Genomic DNA, 16,116 nt, shown 5'->3' with positions numbered 1-16,116 from the left:
CACCCCAAATCCAGGAGGTGCAGGGGAAAATTGGGGTTTGAGTCTTTCCCACCCCAAATCTGAGATAATTCAGGGATAAATTTGGGGTTTGAGTCTTTCCCACCCCAAATCTGAGATAATTCAGGGATAAATTTGGGGTTTGAGCCTTTCCCACCCAAATCCAGGAGGATTCAGGGATAAATCAGGATCAAAATCCCAAAAAAAAACCCAACCCAGAGCTCTGAGCTGCCGCTGGAATTGGCTGCCCTGAGGAAATCTGGGAATTTGCATCAGTTCTGAATTTAATGGGGTGAGATGTGGCCTGGGCCCCTCTGTTCCCTGCAATCCCAAATCCCATCCCGTGGGATTTGCATGGATCATTCCCATATTTGTTTCCAGGCAGGTGGCCCCGAGCCCCTTTAATCCCATATTTAAATAGGGATGGAAATTCAGGGGAAGGCCCTTAATCCCACAGGAAAATTCCCTGTTCCGGCAGATTTATGGGATCTGTGCAACTGGGGAGGGATTGACAAGGAAGGAGAATTCATCTGGATTTTTGGGATTTTCTTAAAGGAAAATTCAGATCAAACTCCCTGGAAAAACTTTGGAATTTTTTGTTCCTGCCCCAAAAATATCCCTGAGAATTCCCAGTTTAAACCCTCCTGGACTGGGAAGGGATTGGGATTAAAAGGATATTTTAGGACTAAAAGGATGATTTAGGATTAACACCATCCCATGGCTTTAGGATTAAGATGATGGATTTGCGATTAAAATAATGGATTTGTTATTAAAATGATGATATTAGGATCAAAACGATGACTTTAGGATCAAAACTACCCCGTTATTTTATTATTAAAATGATGGGTTTATGACTAAAAATTATGATTTTAGGATTAAAATTACAGTTTTAGGACCAAAACCATCCTGTGGTTTTAGGATTAAAAGGATGATTTTAAGATTAAAAGAATGATTTTAGGATTAACAGCATCCCATGGCTTTAGGATTAAGATGATGGATTTGTGATTAAAATGATGGATTTATGAATAAAATTATGATTTTAAGATCAAAACTACCCCATGATTTTATATTGACAATGATGATTTTAACATTAAAATGATGATTTTAGGATCAAAACTACCCCATCATTTCATGTTTAAAACGATTTTAGGATTAAAAATTTTGATTTTATGACTAAAATCCCAATTGTGTGACTGAAGCCATACCTGTCCCTACCCTCCAATCCGATTTTCTCTTTTTTTGGGGTTTGTCCCCGCTCTGCACCTGCCCTGCACCTGCTGTAACCCAGCCCGAGCGCAGCCCCACCCCAGTGTTGGGGCTTTGGGGCCGTTCCCGCGGAATTCCCGTTGGGAAGAGCGACCCCAAGGCGAGGCCTGACCCCAACAAAGAGCTCCCGGCCCCTTTATCTTCCTTTTATTGGCTCCAGCTGCAATTGCTGGGGAAAGCCGAGTTTTTAACCATTTCCAGCCTCTTTTGGGCTTTTCTAGAGGCGCTGGGGGTGGATTTTTGGGAGTTTTGCTGTAGGGCTGTTGGTTTTTTACCCTTGGGAGAGGAAGGGAAGGTGCTCGATGTGGATTTTATGTTCCTTTTATTGATTTAATCCAGAACCGCCCACACTGGGCTGCAAGAAATTAAGTTTTTAACCATTTCCTCCCTCATTTGGGGTTTGCACAGGGATCGGGTTGGGTGTGGGATGATTTTGCTGTGGGGTCGTGGATTTTTCACCCTTTGCAGGAGGAAAGGAAGGTGCTCATTCCTTTTATTGTCTTAATCCAGAACCGCCCACACTGGGCTGCAAGAAATTGAGTTTTTAACCATTTCCTCCCTGGCTCAGGGTTTCCCAGGGGACATTTGGGGTTTTTTTCTGTCGGGCTGTGGATTTTTCACCTTTGGAGAAGGAAGGGAAGGTGCTCAGTGTGAATTTTGCGTTCCTTTCATTGGCTTCATCTTGAATTGCTGCGGAAAGTTGGATTTTTAACCATTTCCTCCCTCATTTGGGGCTTCCCAGAGGGTATTTGGGATTTTGGCTGTGGGGTTGTGGATTTTTTACCCTTTGGGGGAGGAAAGCACTCAGTGTGAATTTTATGCTCTGTTTTATTGATTTGATCCAGAACCTGCCCAATTGGGGGCTGCAAGAAATTGAGTTTTTAACCATTTCCTGCCCGACGCGGGGTTTCCCAGGGGACATTTGGGATCTCAGTGCTGGGGGTGGGGTTGGGGCAGGCAGGGCCGGCGCTGTCGGGGCATTCCTTGGGATCAGAAATTCTGGATAAATCCTGCCCTGGCATGGGAGTCCCAGAGGAACCATGGCTGGGTCAGAAATTCAGGATAAATCCTTCCTTGGGATCAGAAATTCTGGATAAATCCTGCCCTGGCATGGGAGTCCCAGAGGAACCATGGCTGCCCCTGCCCTTGGGCCTGTCTGGGCCAGAAATCTGCGAGAAATCCTTCCCTGGAATGGGATTCCCAAAGAAGCCATGGCTGCCCCAGTCCTTGTGCCTGTTTTGGTCAGAAATTCAGGATAAATCCTTCCCTGGGATCAGAAATTCAGGACAAATCCTTCTCTTGGATCAGAAATTTGGGACAAATCCTTCCCTGGGATGGGATTCCCAGAGAAGCCGTGGCTGTGCCTGCCCTGCTGCCTGTTTGGGTCAGAAATTCAGGATGAATCCTTCTCTGGGGTCAGAAATTCAGGATAAATCCTTCCCTGGGATCAGAAATTCAGGATAAATCCTTCCCTGGGACACTGAGAAATCCCTGGGATGGAATTCCCAGAGAAACCATGAAAGGCCCTGAGATTTAATTTGGGTTTTTGCTCCACTCAGCTGCTCCAGGAGGAAACAAAGGCAGGGAAGGGATGGCCTGGGAAATCCAGGATGGGCTGAAAACAAATCTGGGATTAAATTGGGTTTTTTGCTCCACTCAGTTGCTCCGGGAGGAAACAAAGGCAGGGAAAGGATTGGCTGAAAACCAATCTGGGATTAAATTTGGATTTTTGCTCCCCTCAGCTGCTCCAGGACAAACAAAAGCAGGGAAAGGATGGCCCAAAACCCCCGGGATGGGCTGAAAACCAATCTGGAAAACCAATCCCTAAGCTCAGCCTGGCTCTTGGCAGCCCCAAGCTTTAGATGTGAAATCTTCCTGCTCTGCACATGAAAGCCTTTGTTCCTTTTATTTTTTTTTTTTCTTTTTTCCTCTTTCTTTTCAGTCCCCTTTGTCCTGCCGGGATCAGCGATCGCGGGCAGGGAGGAGTGGCAGGAGGAAAGGGCAGGAACGGCTGGAATTCCTGGGAAGGAGGGGATGTGGAGCTTTCAGCCATTCTCTGCTCAGCCCGAGGTGCCAAGGACAGTTTTAAATCGGTTTATCAAAATTCTGTGCTGAATCCAAGGGTTTACACCGGATTGTCAAAATTCTGTGGTGTTGATTCCAAGGGTTTTTAAACTGAATTCTCAAAATTCTGTGCTGAGAGTTTAACTTGAATTCTCAAAATTCAAGTTTAAATCAAGGGTTTAACTTGAATTCTCAAAATTTTGAGCCCAAGAATTCAAGGAAGATTTTTAAGCTGGATTCTCAAAATTCTGAGCCCAAGGTCCCAAGGAGAAAGGTTTTAAGCTGGACTCTCAAAATTCTGTGTTGTTGATTCCAAGGGTTTTTAAACTGGATTCTCCAAATTCTGTGCTGAGCCCAAGGTGGTTTAAAAGCTGAGTAAAAGGCCCTGAACAATCATTATTTGATTGATCTGGATTTCATTCAGAACCAGGAATTAAGCTCGGCTTAAGGGCTCTGATTTCCCCGTGTTTGCTTTGGTTGGAACAGGGAACAAATCCCCTGGGGCTGATTAATGGGATCCCGATTCTCTCCTGGGAATCCTCAACGCTTCCCCAGGTTTGGGATCATCTCCCCTTTCACTTGTGCCCTGTGCAAACACAGCTGAGGGCCTGCAGCGAGAGACCAGGGCTTAAACTGAAAACAATATTTGGGGTTATTTCAAAGATTTTGAGGTTTTCCCCCAAGCTTTTGAGGGTTTTTTCCAACAATTTTAAGGTTCTTCCAAAGCTTTTGTGGGGTTTTTTTCCAATGTTCTCCAGGGCTGATGGGGTAGGGAATATTTGGGATTATCCTCCAATGGAAGTGTTCTGTGGGGTTGATGGGGTAGGGAATATTTAGGATTATCTTCCAATGGGAATGTTCTGTGGCAATGTTCATTAGGACTGATGGGGTAGAAAATATTTAGGATTATCCCAAATGGGAATGTTCTGTGGGGTTGATGGGGTGGAGAATATTTGGGATTATCACCAAATGAGAATGTTCTTTGGGAATGTTCTCCAGGATTGATGGGGTAGGGAATATTTAGGATTATCTTCCAATGGGAAGGTTCTGTGGGAATGTTCTGTGGGGTTGGTGGGGTAGGGAATATTTAGGATTATCACCAAATGGGAATGTTCTCCAGGATTGATGGGGTAGGGAATCTTTGGGGTTATCTTCTAATGGGAACGTTCTGTGGGAATGTTCTCTGGGATTAATGGGGTAGAGAATATTTAGGATTATCCTCCAATGGAAATGTTCTGTGGGAATGTTCTGTGGGATTTATGGAGTAGGGAATATTTAGGATTATCACCAAATGGAAATGTTCTCTGGGGACGTTCTGTGGCAATGTGCTGCCCATGGCACCCAAGGGCCCCAGCCCAAACCCGACCCCACAGATTGCAGGCCCCATTCCCCCAGTCCCACACGGCCAGCCCGTTCCAGGTTTGTGTGGGGAAGCGGAGCTGGGAGAAGGAGCAGCTCAGGAGCTCAGCTGGGGCTGCTCAAACCCCTCCGACCCGCCCCAAGCTTCCCAAGGGATCTGGGGAGCAGGACTTGGGTCCCGTGGGGATTCGGGGCCAATTAAGGGGATAATTGGAGTCAGGAGTGCAGCTTCCCTGGGAAATCCGAGCCTGCTGCCTTCATAACAAGGAGAAAACATTTGGTGTTTTTGTTTGATTTTCATGGCACCGAGGGGAATTCTCCGACACCGTCCTTGAAAGAGGATGATTCCTCATTTTTAAAGGATACAGAAAGCCACACTTCTCATTTTTAACAATTCTTTTCTTTTAAATGCTTTGGTTTTAAATGTTTTTCTTTTAAGTGCTCCTATTTTTAATGTTTTTATTTTAAATGGGGAGAGCTCAGAGCCCTTCTAGGGCCTAAAGGGGCTCCAGGAGAGGGATTTGGGACAAAGAACAAGACAGTGGGAATGGTTTGGTGTGGAATGAGGGCAGGTTTAGGTGGGAAACTGGGAGGAAATTGAGGGCAGCGAGGCCTCGGCCTAAGAATCCGAGAATCTCCAAGTGTCCAAGTCCAGTTTGGGGGATGGTGGAAGGTCCTTCCCCATAGCCAGGTGTGACCCTGGATCTTCAATTTCCCTTCTGGGGAACGGCTTTGTGTGGAACGAGGGCAGGTTTAGGTGGGAAGCAGGGAGGGAATTGAGGGCAGCGAGGCCTCGGCCTGAGGCACCGTGGCTGCCCCATCCCTGGAAGCATCCAAAGCCGGTTTGGAGCACTCCAGGATCGTGGAAGGTCCCTCCCCACAGCCTGAGGTGACCCTGGATCTCCAACGTCCCTTCTGGGGAATAGCTTTGTGTGGAATGAACACAGAACTAAATGGGAAATTGGGAGGAAATTGAGGGCAGTGAGGCCTCAGCCTGAGAATTTGTGGCCTGAGAATCTGGAAGTGTCCAAGTCCAGCTTGGAGCACCCTGGGATCATGGAAGGTCCCTGCCCACAGCCTGGGGTGACCCTGGATCGTCAATGTCCTTCTGGGGAATGGCTTTGTGCAGAATGAGGGCAGGTTTAGGTGGGAAGCAGGGAGGAAATTGAGGGCAGTGGGGCCTTGGCCTGAGAATCTGGCAGTGTCCAAGTCCAGTTTGTGGGATGGCGGAAGGTCCCTGCCCACAGCCCGGGGTGACCCTGGATCCCCAACGTCCCTTCAGCACACACCACCCCCCAGAGCTCCAGGAATAACCCAGCCTTTGTTAGGCCGGGCCCAGCCCCAGCGGCTCCGAGGCGGCTCCAGCGGCCGCTCCCCAAGGCCAGGACACACCTGTTGGCCATGGGGCCGTGGGATTGGCTGGGCCGGGCGTGCACCTGCGCAGGGAGGGGTGAGGGCTCCATGTAAGACGAGCCTTGGCCTCGCTCCCCAACCATCCTCCTCAATTCCAGCTCCAACACGCAGCTCCTCCGAGCCGCCGCGCTCGGCCCGGCCCTTCCCGGCCTGCTTTTTGCCCCTTTAAGCTGGGTTTTGTTTTTTTAAGCTCGGTTTCAGCAGCCTAACGAGGTGTAGAGGTGTTGTTTTTCCAGGTCTGGCTGTGGTTTTGCCACCGTTCGCTGCGGCGCCGATTTCCCCGCGAAATCCAAGGTCGCCTTTTCCGGGATGCGGAAGAGGAAAACTCTCCTGGCTCATCCTCATCCTCCCAAAATTCCTTCCCCACCTGGAGGCTGACCTGGCTTTGGGAGAAGCTCCCAGCACTGAAGTTTTTCCCTGGATTTTGTGCTGGTCCTGGTAAGATCCAAAATATCCAGGTAGAGCGGGGAGGAAAAAAAAAAAAGGGATTTACAGAGTGCGAGAACGACTTCTTGGAGGGCTTTTCCTACTTTTCCATGGATCTTCCCTCTCCCCACTTCACTTTCTCCGGGATTCCGCCCTCTTTTCTCTTCCTCCTTCTCCCCCCAGGTGGATTCGAGAGGGTTTTTGTTGGACAGATCAGGTTTTGTGTGCGCTGGGGGAGGGGAGGGCAGCGCATGAATCCAAACGTTCATTTTATAACCAGTCCAACCAGTCAGGGCAGCTCCGAGCAGATCCAGGGCTGCAAGAAGGAGGGAGACGAGGGGGGAAGGCTGCTCGCAGCCAGGTGTCACGGAAAGGTGGGGAGAAAAGGGAATGTTTGGGAAATCCCATCAAAATCCCAAAAAAACCCCAATAAAATCCATAGGAAGAAGCGTGGAATTGAAAAGGGCTCTTCCAATATTCCTGGATTGTGGAATATTTGGATTTAAGGGAGGATTTCCCAGTTTTCGACTAAAAGTGAGGATTACAAATCCGTGTTTGCTGCTGGCTCTCGGGGAAAAAAGAAAGGAATATTGGGAAAATCTGATCAAAAACCCAATAAAATCCATAGGAAACCAGCATGGAATTGAAAAGGGTTCTTCCAATATTCCTGGATTGTGGAATATTTGGATTTAAGGGACAATTTCCCAGTTTTGGGAGTAAAACTCATGATTCGAGTTTACTGCTGCCTTTGAAAAATAAGGAGTATTGGGAAAATCTGATGAAATTCTATTAAAATCCCAATAAAATCCATAGGAACGAGCATGGAATTGAAGGGAGTTCTTCCAATATTCCTGGATTGTGGAATATTTGGATTTAAGGGACAATTTCCAGTTTTCGACTAAGAGTGAGGATTCCAAATCCGGGTTTGCTGCTGGCTCTGAAAAAGAAAAAAGGAATATTGGGAAATCTGATGAAATTCCATTAAAATCCCAATAAAATTGATATAAAATGAGCATGGAATGGAAAAGGGCTCTTCCAATATTCCTGGATTTCGGAATATTTGGATTTAAGGGAGGATCTTCCAGTTTTCGACTAAAAGTGAGGATTCGAAACCCAAGCTTAGTGCTGGGTCTGGGGAAAAAAAAAGGAATATTTGGAAAATCTGATTAAAATCCCAATGATATCTATATTAAATGAGCATAAATTGAAGGGAGTTCTTCCAATATTTTTGGATTTTGGAATATTTGGATTTAAGGGAGGATTTCCCAGTTTTTGACCAAGAGTGAGGATTCCAAATCCTGGTTTGCTGCTGGCTCTGAAAAAAAAAAAGGAATATTGGGAAAATCTGATTAAAATCCCAATAAAATCCATAGGAAACAAGCATGGAATTGAAGGAGGTTCTTCCAGTATTCCTGGGTTTCAGAATATTTGGATTTAAGGGACAATTTCCCAGTTTTGGACTAAAAATGAGGATTCAAAATCCAAGCTTAGTGCTGGCTCTGAAAAAAAAAGGAATACTGGGAAAATCTGATAAAATCTCAATAACATCGATAGGAAACCAGCATGGAATTGAAAAGGGCTCTTCCAATATTCCTGGATTTTGGAAATTTGGATTTAACGGAGGATTTCCCAATTTTGGGAGTAAAAGTCAGGATTCGAGTATTGGGAAAATCTGATAAAATTCCATTAAAATCCCAATAAAATTGATATAAAATGAGCATGAAATTGAAGGAGGTTCTTCCAACATTTGGAATGTTTTGGAATACTTGGATTTAAGGGAGGATTTCTGAGTTTTTGATGAAAGTGAGGATTCCAATCTGAGTTTGCTGCTGGCTCTGAGTAATCATTGCCACGTTTTAATGACTTCTTTAATTACCCTGCATTTTAACGAGTTCTCCTCACCCTCCACAACACCCCATCCCCAAAAGTTCCTTTTTCCTCCTCCCCCAACCCAAATTCCTCAGATCAGAGCAGGGAGGGGATGGATTGGGAATTTTCCAGGCAGAAGAAGAAAATTTGGGAATTTTGTTTGGATCCGAGCGGACGCGGCGGAAAATCCCGGCCCCGCTCCCGGCAGGAGCAGCAGGAGCCATTTTGGGGTGGATTTGGTGATTCCTTCTCACCTCGGGCTTTTTTTGGGTTCTTTTTGGTGCCCGGAAAAACCCAAATGTTCAAATTTTGGCTTCATTCCGGTGCCGGATCCAACCGGGATCGGCTTTTCCTGGTTTCTCCTGAACTTTGGAGAGTTGGGCTCCGAAGGGAGAAAGGAGAAGTTAAATAAAGTGGTTTTGTTTCATTTTTGGAGGGTGAGGTCAGGCCCTGGAGTCTTCCTCTAAATCCCATTTTTGGGTTAGAATCCCATTTCAAAATCCCATTTCTGGGGGTTGAATTCCATTTCAAAATCCCATTTTTTGGGGTAGAATCCCATTTCAAAATTCTTGGGTTTTTGGGGGTAAAATTCCATTTCAAAATCCCAATTTTTGGATTTAAAAATCCCTTTTTTGGGGGGGTTACAATTCCATTTCAAAATCCCATTTTTTGGGTTAGAACCCATTTCAAAATCACAATTTTTAGGTTTCAAAATCCCATTTTTTGGTTAGAATCCCACTTCAAAATCCCAATTCTGGATTTCAAAATCCCTTTTTTTGGGTTACAATTCCTTTTCAAAGTTCCATTTATTTGAATTACAATTCCATTTCAAAGTCCCATTTTTTAGGGGTACAATCCCATTTCAAAATCCCATTTTTGGGCTTTCAAAATCCCATTTTGGGGTTAGAATTCCATTGTAAATGTGATTGAAAATCTGGGAGAGGGGTTTTGTTATCCAGGAGGATTCTTGGGAATTCTGCTGAATTTGGAGCTGGGGATTTGTGGGATTTTTGTTGAGTTTTTTGTAATTTTTTTTTGTTTTGTTTTTATTTCAGGGGTTTTGGTGGGTTTTGGTTGCTGTTGAATTTTTGGGAATTTTTTGGTGTTTTTTGAGTTTTTGGTGGGGTTTGCTCCAAGTTCAGGTTTAAGCTTGGCTTTACTCCATACAGGACAAGCCCTCAGTGGAACTCTGGGATGCAGTTCTGGGAAACTGGGCTTAAACTGGGATTGAACTGGTTTTGAACTGGGTTTAAACTGGTTTTGATGGGGTTTAAACTGGGTTTTAACTGGTTTTTAACCAGTTTTGGTTCTGGATTATTTTTAACTGGTTTCAAACTGGTTTGAACTGGGTTTTTGCTTGGTTTTGAACTGGTTTTGAACTGGGTTCTTACTGGGTTCTTAACAGGTTTTTACTGGGATTTTACTGGTTTTGAACTGGTTTTAAGTGGGTTTTTACTGTTTTTAACTGGTTTTGGTGGGTTTGAACTGGTTTTGAACTGGTTTTAACTAGTTTTTAACTAGTTTTTACTGGTTTTGGTGGGTTTTGATACTCTCTTCTGAGCTGTCCTGGTGTAAAATTCCACTTTTTCCCTGGGATCAGATTTTTCCCATTCTTGTTTGACCTCCCAATTAAAACATCCATTTCCCCCCAAAAAATCACTTTTCTTTATTATTATTCCCTTGAAAATCCCAATTTTAAAACCTCAACCCAACAAATCCATTTGGGAACGGGAAAATGGGATTTGCTTGGAATGAGGGATGTGGGAGGAGGATTTGAAAGTGGATTTTGTTGGAAATAAACAAAAGTGGGAAGTTGATTTTTCATCCCAACCCCTGAGCTCCAGATCCAGACAAAAACTTGGATTTTCAGGATATTTTAAAGGATATTTTTGATCCAAGGCCTTGCAGGAACTCCAGGAATTTTTGGGAATGCTTTTGTTCATGGAATAACTCCGAGTCCTGTTCTGGGAGGCAGAATTTTGGATTTTCCCAAAATTTTTACCGTTGGATAATATTTCCTGACTTATTAAGAATTGGATCATTTTGCTCTAATTGCAATTAAATATTGAGGTATTTTTTGAATAGCTGTTTATTATTATTATTATTATTATTATTATTATAACTATTATGATTATTCAGTACTATTATTATTTTTTTTATTTTCATTGTCAATTATTCATTACTATCACTATTAAATTTATTCTTATTTTATTTTTATGACATTATTTCTATTCCATTATTTTTTATTCTATTATTTTTTATTCTTTTAACCCATAAACAATAAATGACAGAGCTGGGCTTTATTATTAAACCACATCTAGCAAGGCCAGATTTCAATCTTCAGAAAACCTCCACTTCATTTTCAGGCTATGAGCACAGAATTTTGGGGTGATTTTCTCAGATTTCTCACTGAAAAATCAAAAAAAAATCCAAAAACCCAACAGAAAACCATCCCCAGGTGATTTTTTTCGTAAATAATTTTAGTTTTTGCTCCAAAAAATTCGGATTTTGGAGCCCTGAGCCTGAGATATCCTCACCATCTTACTGGGCAGCATTGGATGATCTCAGCCTTTCTAATACTGCCTGGTAATGATGATGATGGTGTTTCCTGCACTCCGAGGGAATCCAGCACAAATCGGGCAGTGGAGCTTGATCCCAGCCTAAAGTTCCAGTTCAGGGCCCCAAACCCCTCCCCAGATTAAATCCAAGCTTTGAGTTTCAGGTTAGGGTGGGTTTAGTATGGGCTGGAAAATCTTAATTCTTCATGGAGGAAATCCCCTTGGGGTGAGCCTGGTGCAGGAAAAATCCCTGGACCAGGTGCTGCAAAAATACCAAAATATTCCCAAAATCTGGGAATGTCCAGGTGGGAAAGGAACAGGGAAAAGTGGGAATTCTGTGCCAGAAATGTTCCACAGGAGCCCCCAGGAGCTTGGATTGGAATGGAACGTTGGCATTGCCTTGTTCTTTTGTGTTCAGTCAGGCTTAACCTCCTGTTCCCCTTCTCTGTATTGTCAGGCTTGACTTCATGCATTAAATCTGGCTTAACTCCGTGATTTTAATTGGATCTGTATTAAAGCAGGCTCCATTTCATTTTTCTCTTCTAGAGCTGTATTAAATTTAATCTTGTCTTTCTCTTCTAGATTTTTATTAAGTGAAGTTTAACCTCCTTTGTCTCATTTAGATCTGTCTTAACCCCTCGTTCCCATTTCAAACCTGTACTAAACTAGACTTCTTTTCTTTCAGAACTGTATTATTTTTCTTTTGGAACTGTCTCAGACCAGACTTAACCTCCTCTTTCTCTTTTAGAGCTATACTAAAAATATCTGACCTGTGTTAAGTCAGATTTAACCTCATTTTCTGTTCTAGCTCTGTCTTAAACCAGGCCTAGCCTCCTGTTTCTCTTTCCCATCTCTCTTAAACCAGGTTTAACCTCACATTTCTCTTCTTGTCCTGCCTTCAGCCAGTCTTTCCCCCCTATTTCCACTTTAAACCTGAATTAAATCCCTTTTTAAGCTCTTTTTCCCCAAACCCCCCACAATTTCCACCGCTCCTTCCCCGCCGCCCTTTCCGCGCACCCTCGGCCGGTTCCCGAGGACGTGAAGCCATTCCTTGGCTTTCCCTGGAATCCTGAGCCCTGAAGAACCCGGGACTGCTGCTGGACACGCTGGTCCTCTGTGGGCATCTTACTAGACAGTGCTGGATTTTCTGCCTCTACTCTAACACTGTCTGGTAACGATGTTTAAAGGGAGATCCAAACCGCTCCAGGCCCAGAATTCCAGCCAGGCCGGGACCTTTCCACAGGGTAAGGATGGACTTGGGGAAAGCTGGGAGGGCTCAGCCAGGGAAAATGGGGATTTAAATCAAAATGTTCACAGAAAAATGATGGAGGTGCTGCTGGGTGTTAGGTCAGGCCTAACATCCCACATCTGGGGTTTATCGTTAAGAGTATTCAAAATTAAAATTATAGTTGCAATAAATTTTAAATTCTATTCAAAACTAAAATTATAGTTGCAATAAATTTTAAATTCTATTCAAAATTAAAATTGTAATTGCAATAAATTTTAAATTCTATTCAAAACTAAAATTATAGTTGCAATAAATTTTAAATTCTATTCAAAATTAAAATTATAGTTGCAATAAATTTTATATTCAAAATTAAAATTATAATTGCAATAAATGTTAAATTCTATTCAAAATTAAAATTATAATTGCAATAAATGTTAAATTCTATTCAAAACTAAAATTATAATTGCAATAAAATGATTGCAGCGTGGAGAGCTCGGGAGGAGCTGCCCTGAATGCAGGTTTGTCCTTGGAGGTTGGAATTCCCAGGAGAAGCAGGAGAGGAGGAAGCAGGGGGTGATTAATTAAGGCAGGGTGTTAATGAGTAACTGCTCCGGGAGGCCCGGAGGAAATGGGGGAGCGATTCTGGGAATTGGATTTTAACGAGCCCATCAATCCCGGGATGGGGCCCGTCCCCCTCCCAAAACCGGGAACAGAAATCCCAAAAACCAGGGGAGCATTCCAGCGGGGAATCCTTGGGAAATGCAGAGGGATTCAGGAAAATCCCGCTGCCCTGGCGGGGAAAAACAGCCGGGAAAAACCCCGGGAAATTCCCTTTTTCTTGGAAAATTCCCTGTTCCTTCCATCCCCTCCCTTTTCCTGCCGAGTTCCCCTTTCCTCAAATCCCCCTCACCGCCAGCGCCGGGGTTTGGGGTGGTTGGGAGCTTTTTGGGATTATTTAGGAGCTTTTGGGGTATTTCAGGAGCTTTTGGGATGGTTCAGGAGATTTTGGGGGGTGGTTTAGGAGCATTTTGGGAAGTTTCAGATTTTTTGGATGGTTAGGACCTTTTTGGGATGGTTCAGGACCTTTTTGGGGTGGTTCAGGAGCTTTTTGGGATGGTTCAGGAGCTTTTTGGGGTGGTTCAGGACCTTTTTGGGGTGGTTCAGGAGCTTTTTGGGATGGTTCAGGACCTTTTTGGGGTGGTTCAGGACCTTTTTGGGGTGGTTCAGGACCTTTTTGGGGTGGTTCAGGAGCTTTTTGGGATGGTTCAGGAGCTTTTTAGACCTGAATCCTAAAAACTCTGCCTCAGCAAGGGGAATGAATGGATGAGGGACACCCCAGATTTTCTGGAAGCCGCTCTGGAGGGTTCCACACACGGTAAGTCCTTTACAGCATTTCCAGTCCTTCCCCAGCCCAGCAGAAAAATCAGAATTTCCATCATTTTCCTGCCTCCAACCAAGCAGGACCAGTTCAGGATTCCCTGGGAACTGCTGAGCTGGTTTTTTGGGGTCATTTGTCAGCTCTGGAAGTGGGAAGAGCTGGGATTTCCTGGACCACCCTGCAGATTGGTGTCTTACCAGGCACGCTTAGACCTGGCTACGTCTGTCTAATACTGTCTGGTAATGCCGTCAGTCGCACGGGCCCTTCCCCGCACAGCCACTCCCTGGGATCTCACTGCTGCAGTTCATCCTTGGGGTTCCAGGCGCTGTTTCTGGGGCACAAATGGGGAGAAAAGCCCCAAAAATTTCATTTTGATCAGAAGAATCCATGGGTTTTCGTATTATTTTAAGTGCTTTCAGTGGGGTAAAAATACCAGGAAGAATTCCTGGAATTTCACAGCTGGAATTCATTTTTGGTGTTTTAGGCACTTTTCTCATGGCAGAAAGCTGAAGAAAAACCCCAAAAATTTCATTTTTTTCAGAAGAATTCATGATTTTTAATATAATTTTAAGTGCTTTCAGTGGGGCACAAATCCCAGGAAGAATTCCTGGAATTTCACAGCTGGAACTCATTTGGGAGATTTCTATCACTTTTTTCATGGCAAAAATGTGGAGAAAAGCCACACAAAATCCTTTTATTAGAAGAATTTATGAATTTTCATATTAATTGGAGGCATTTTAGGCACTTTTGTCTTGGTGGAGATGTGGGAAAATTCCCGGCAAAATTCCATTTTCATGGAGTGCAGGAACAGATCTGGGCTGTTCCAGGGGCCTTGGGTGCTAAAAGGGAAACAATTCCCAGATTCCCATAAAAGCAGCGCTGCCTTTGAGCTCAGGCTCGAACTCCGGGAATCCTCCAGGGAATTCTCCAGGGATTTACCCAGGGAATGTTGGTCAGCCCTGAATCATCCCCTCTGGAATTCTCCTTTCCAGCCTCTCCAGAGCTCCCTCTGCTGCCGCAGGGTTGGGAAGAGGGGAAGTAAAGCCGGGCTTTGGAGGGAGTTCCGGGGCTTTTTTTTGGGATGTTCTTCCCATTCCCTGGTCCGGATCTCTGCTCCTGGAGGAGGAATTTTGATTCCCCAAAAATGGGATTTTCCCCCCTGAGAGGTTTTGCTGTGAGCCCAAGGATGGTTCTGTTCTCTCCAGGTCTGGGATAAATTCCAAAGGGGAGAAGGAGGCTGGGATTCCTCAGGATCATTTTGGGAATGAGGCTGGAAACCCAAATCAAATAAAAACCCCAAAAGCAAAAATCTTGGTTCAAATGAAATTTTCTTTGGAATTTCCCAAATTTTCCCGGGAATCCGAAACTTCCCAGAGCAGCTTTTGGGGTCTCTGTTCCTGCAGGAATTCCCAGCTGTGACCCCGACCCCAAATCCAGGGAAAGCTGCTGGAATTCACTGGGAGCCTCTGGAATGTTCCAGGGAGGGATTTTCCCAGATTTCTCATCCCACCCTGCCCTTTTCCACTCCCAGTGTCTGTCCCTCCATCCCTCATCCCAATCCTTCTCCAGGGGAGCATTCCCAGAGCTCCCAGCCCCAACTCCAGGGATCCTCCAGCAGGGGTTTAAATCCATGTGCAATTCCTCTGAAATCCCAGGAATTTCCATGGATTTCCATGAGAAACTCATCCTGGATTATCCCTAATTATCCCTAATTATCCATAATTATCCATACAGATGTTGGTACTGGCATCTCCACAGGGGGCCAGCCCAAAAAACTTCCCAACATGAAAAATCTTGGAATATCCAAAGTGGGAAGGGCCCCCCAGGGATCAGAAATCCCCAAATCCCACCTGAGAGCCGTTTGCCAGGATTTTCCCCATTCCCTCCATTTTTCCAGAGCTCTGACCATTCCCTGGATGAGCTTCACTCCCTTTTTCCCTGATTTTCCTCGGAAATTTTCCAGGAAAATCCCTGGTGGCACAGGAGGAGCTTCCCAAGGGAATCTTTGGGTGGGAGCAGGGATGGGCTCGGGAGAGGCTGGGATGGGGCTGGGAATGACCCAGCGGGGCAGGGCTGGAAAACTGAGGGAAAAACAGATGTGGGAAAAGCAGGAGATGGGGGGAAAAGCAGGAGATGATGGGGGAAAAGCAGGAGACGATGTGGCTGCCATTCCCTCTCCTGAAAATCAGGATATCCTGGGAAATCCCTGCTCCTCTCCTCCCGAACCAGCCCCAGCAGGATTTATCCCTAAATTGCACTTTTTTTTAGGGAAGACCAACCCCAAGCTCGCCCTGATCCCGCTCCTTTTCCTGGGGAGGAGCGCAGCCTCAGTCGCACCCGGTGCTGCGGGTGGGTTTGGGAATCCCAGCCCCGCATTCCCGGGACCCCGGGGGCGGATCCCTCCCTTCCTTATCGCATCCCTTATCGCAGCTCGCTGTAGACCTTGAGCGACAGCACCGAGAGCTTCTCCTCGCTCTTGTCGCCGTGCTCCTCCTCCGGGAATTGGATGCTGCAGGATTCCTCCCCCTGCGCCGGCCGCGGGGGCAGCCGCGGGAAGG

At 45.2% G+C, this 16,116-nt stretch overlaps 1 protein-coding gene across 1 annotated transcript in view; it reads right to left on the bottom strand.

The window, feature by feature from the left end:
* Positions 1-15,949: 15,949 nt before the first annotated feature.
* TNFRSF18 (TNF receptor superfamily member 18) overlaps positions 15,950-16,116 on the bottom strand; it is a 2,417-nt gene continuing 2,250 nt past the window's right edge. Inside the window, exon 6 of the mRNA XM_031062539.1 lies at positions 15,950-16,116. Coding sequence (XP_030918399.1) covers positions 15,980-16,116 — 137 coding nt within the window. The 3' untranslated portion in view covers positions 15,950-15,979.

This window comes from Geospiza fortis, unplaced genomic scaffold (assembly GCF_000277835.1).
Source record: "Geospiza fortis unplaced genomic scaffold, GeoFor_1.0 scaffold662, whole genome shotgun sequence".
Classification (NCBI taxonomy): domain Eukaryota; kingdom Metazoa; phylum Chordata; class Aves; order Passeriformes; family Thraupidae; genus Geospiza; species Geospiza fortis.
This window is presented reverse-complemented; position numbering and strand designations above follow the sequence as displayed.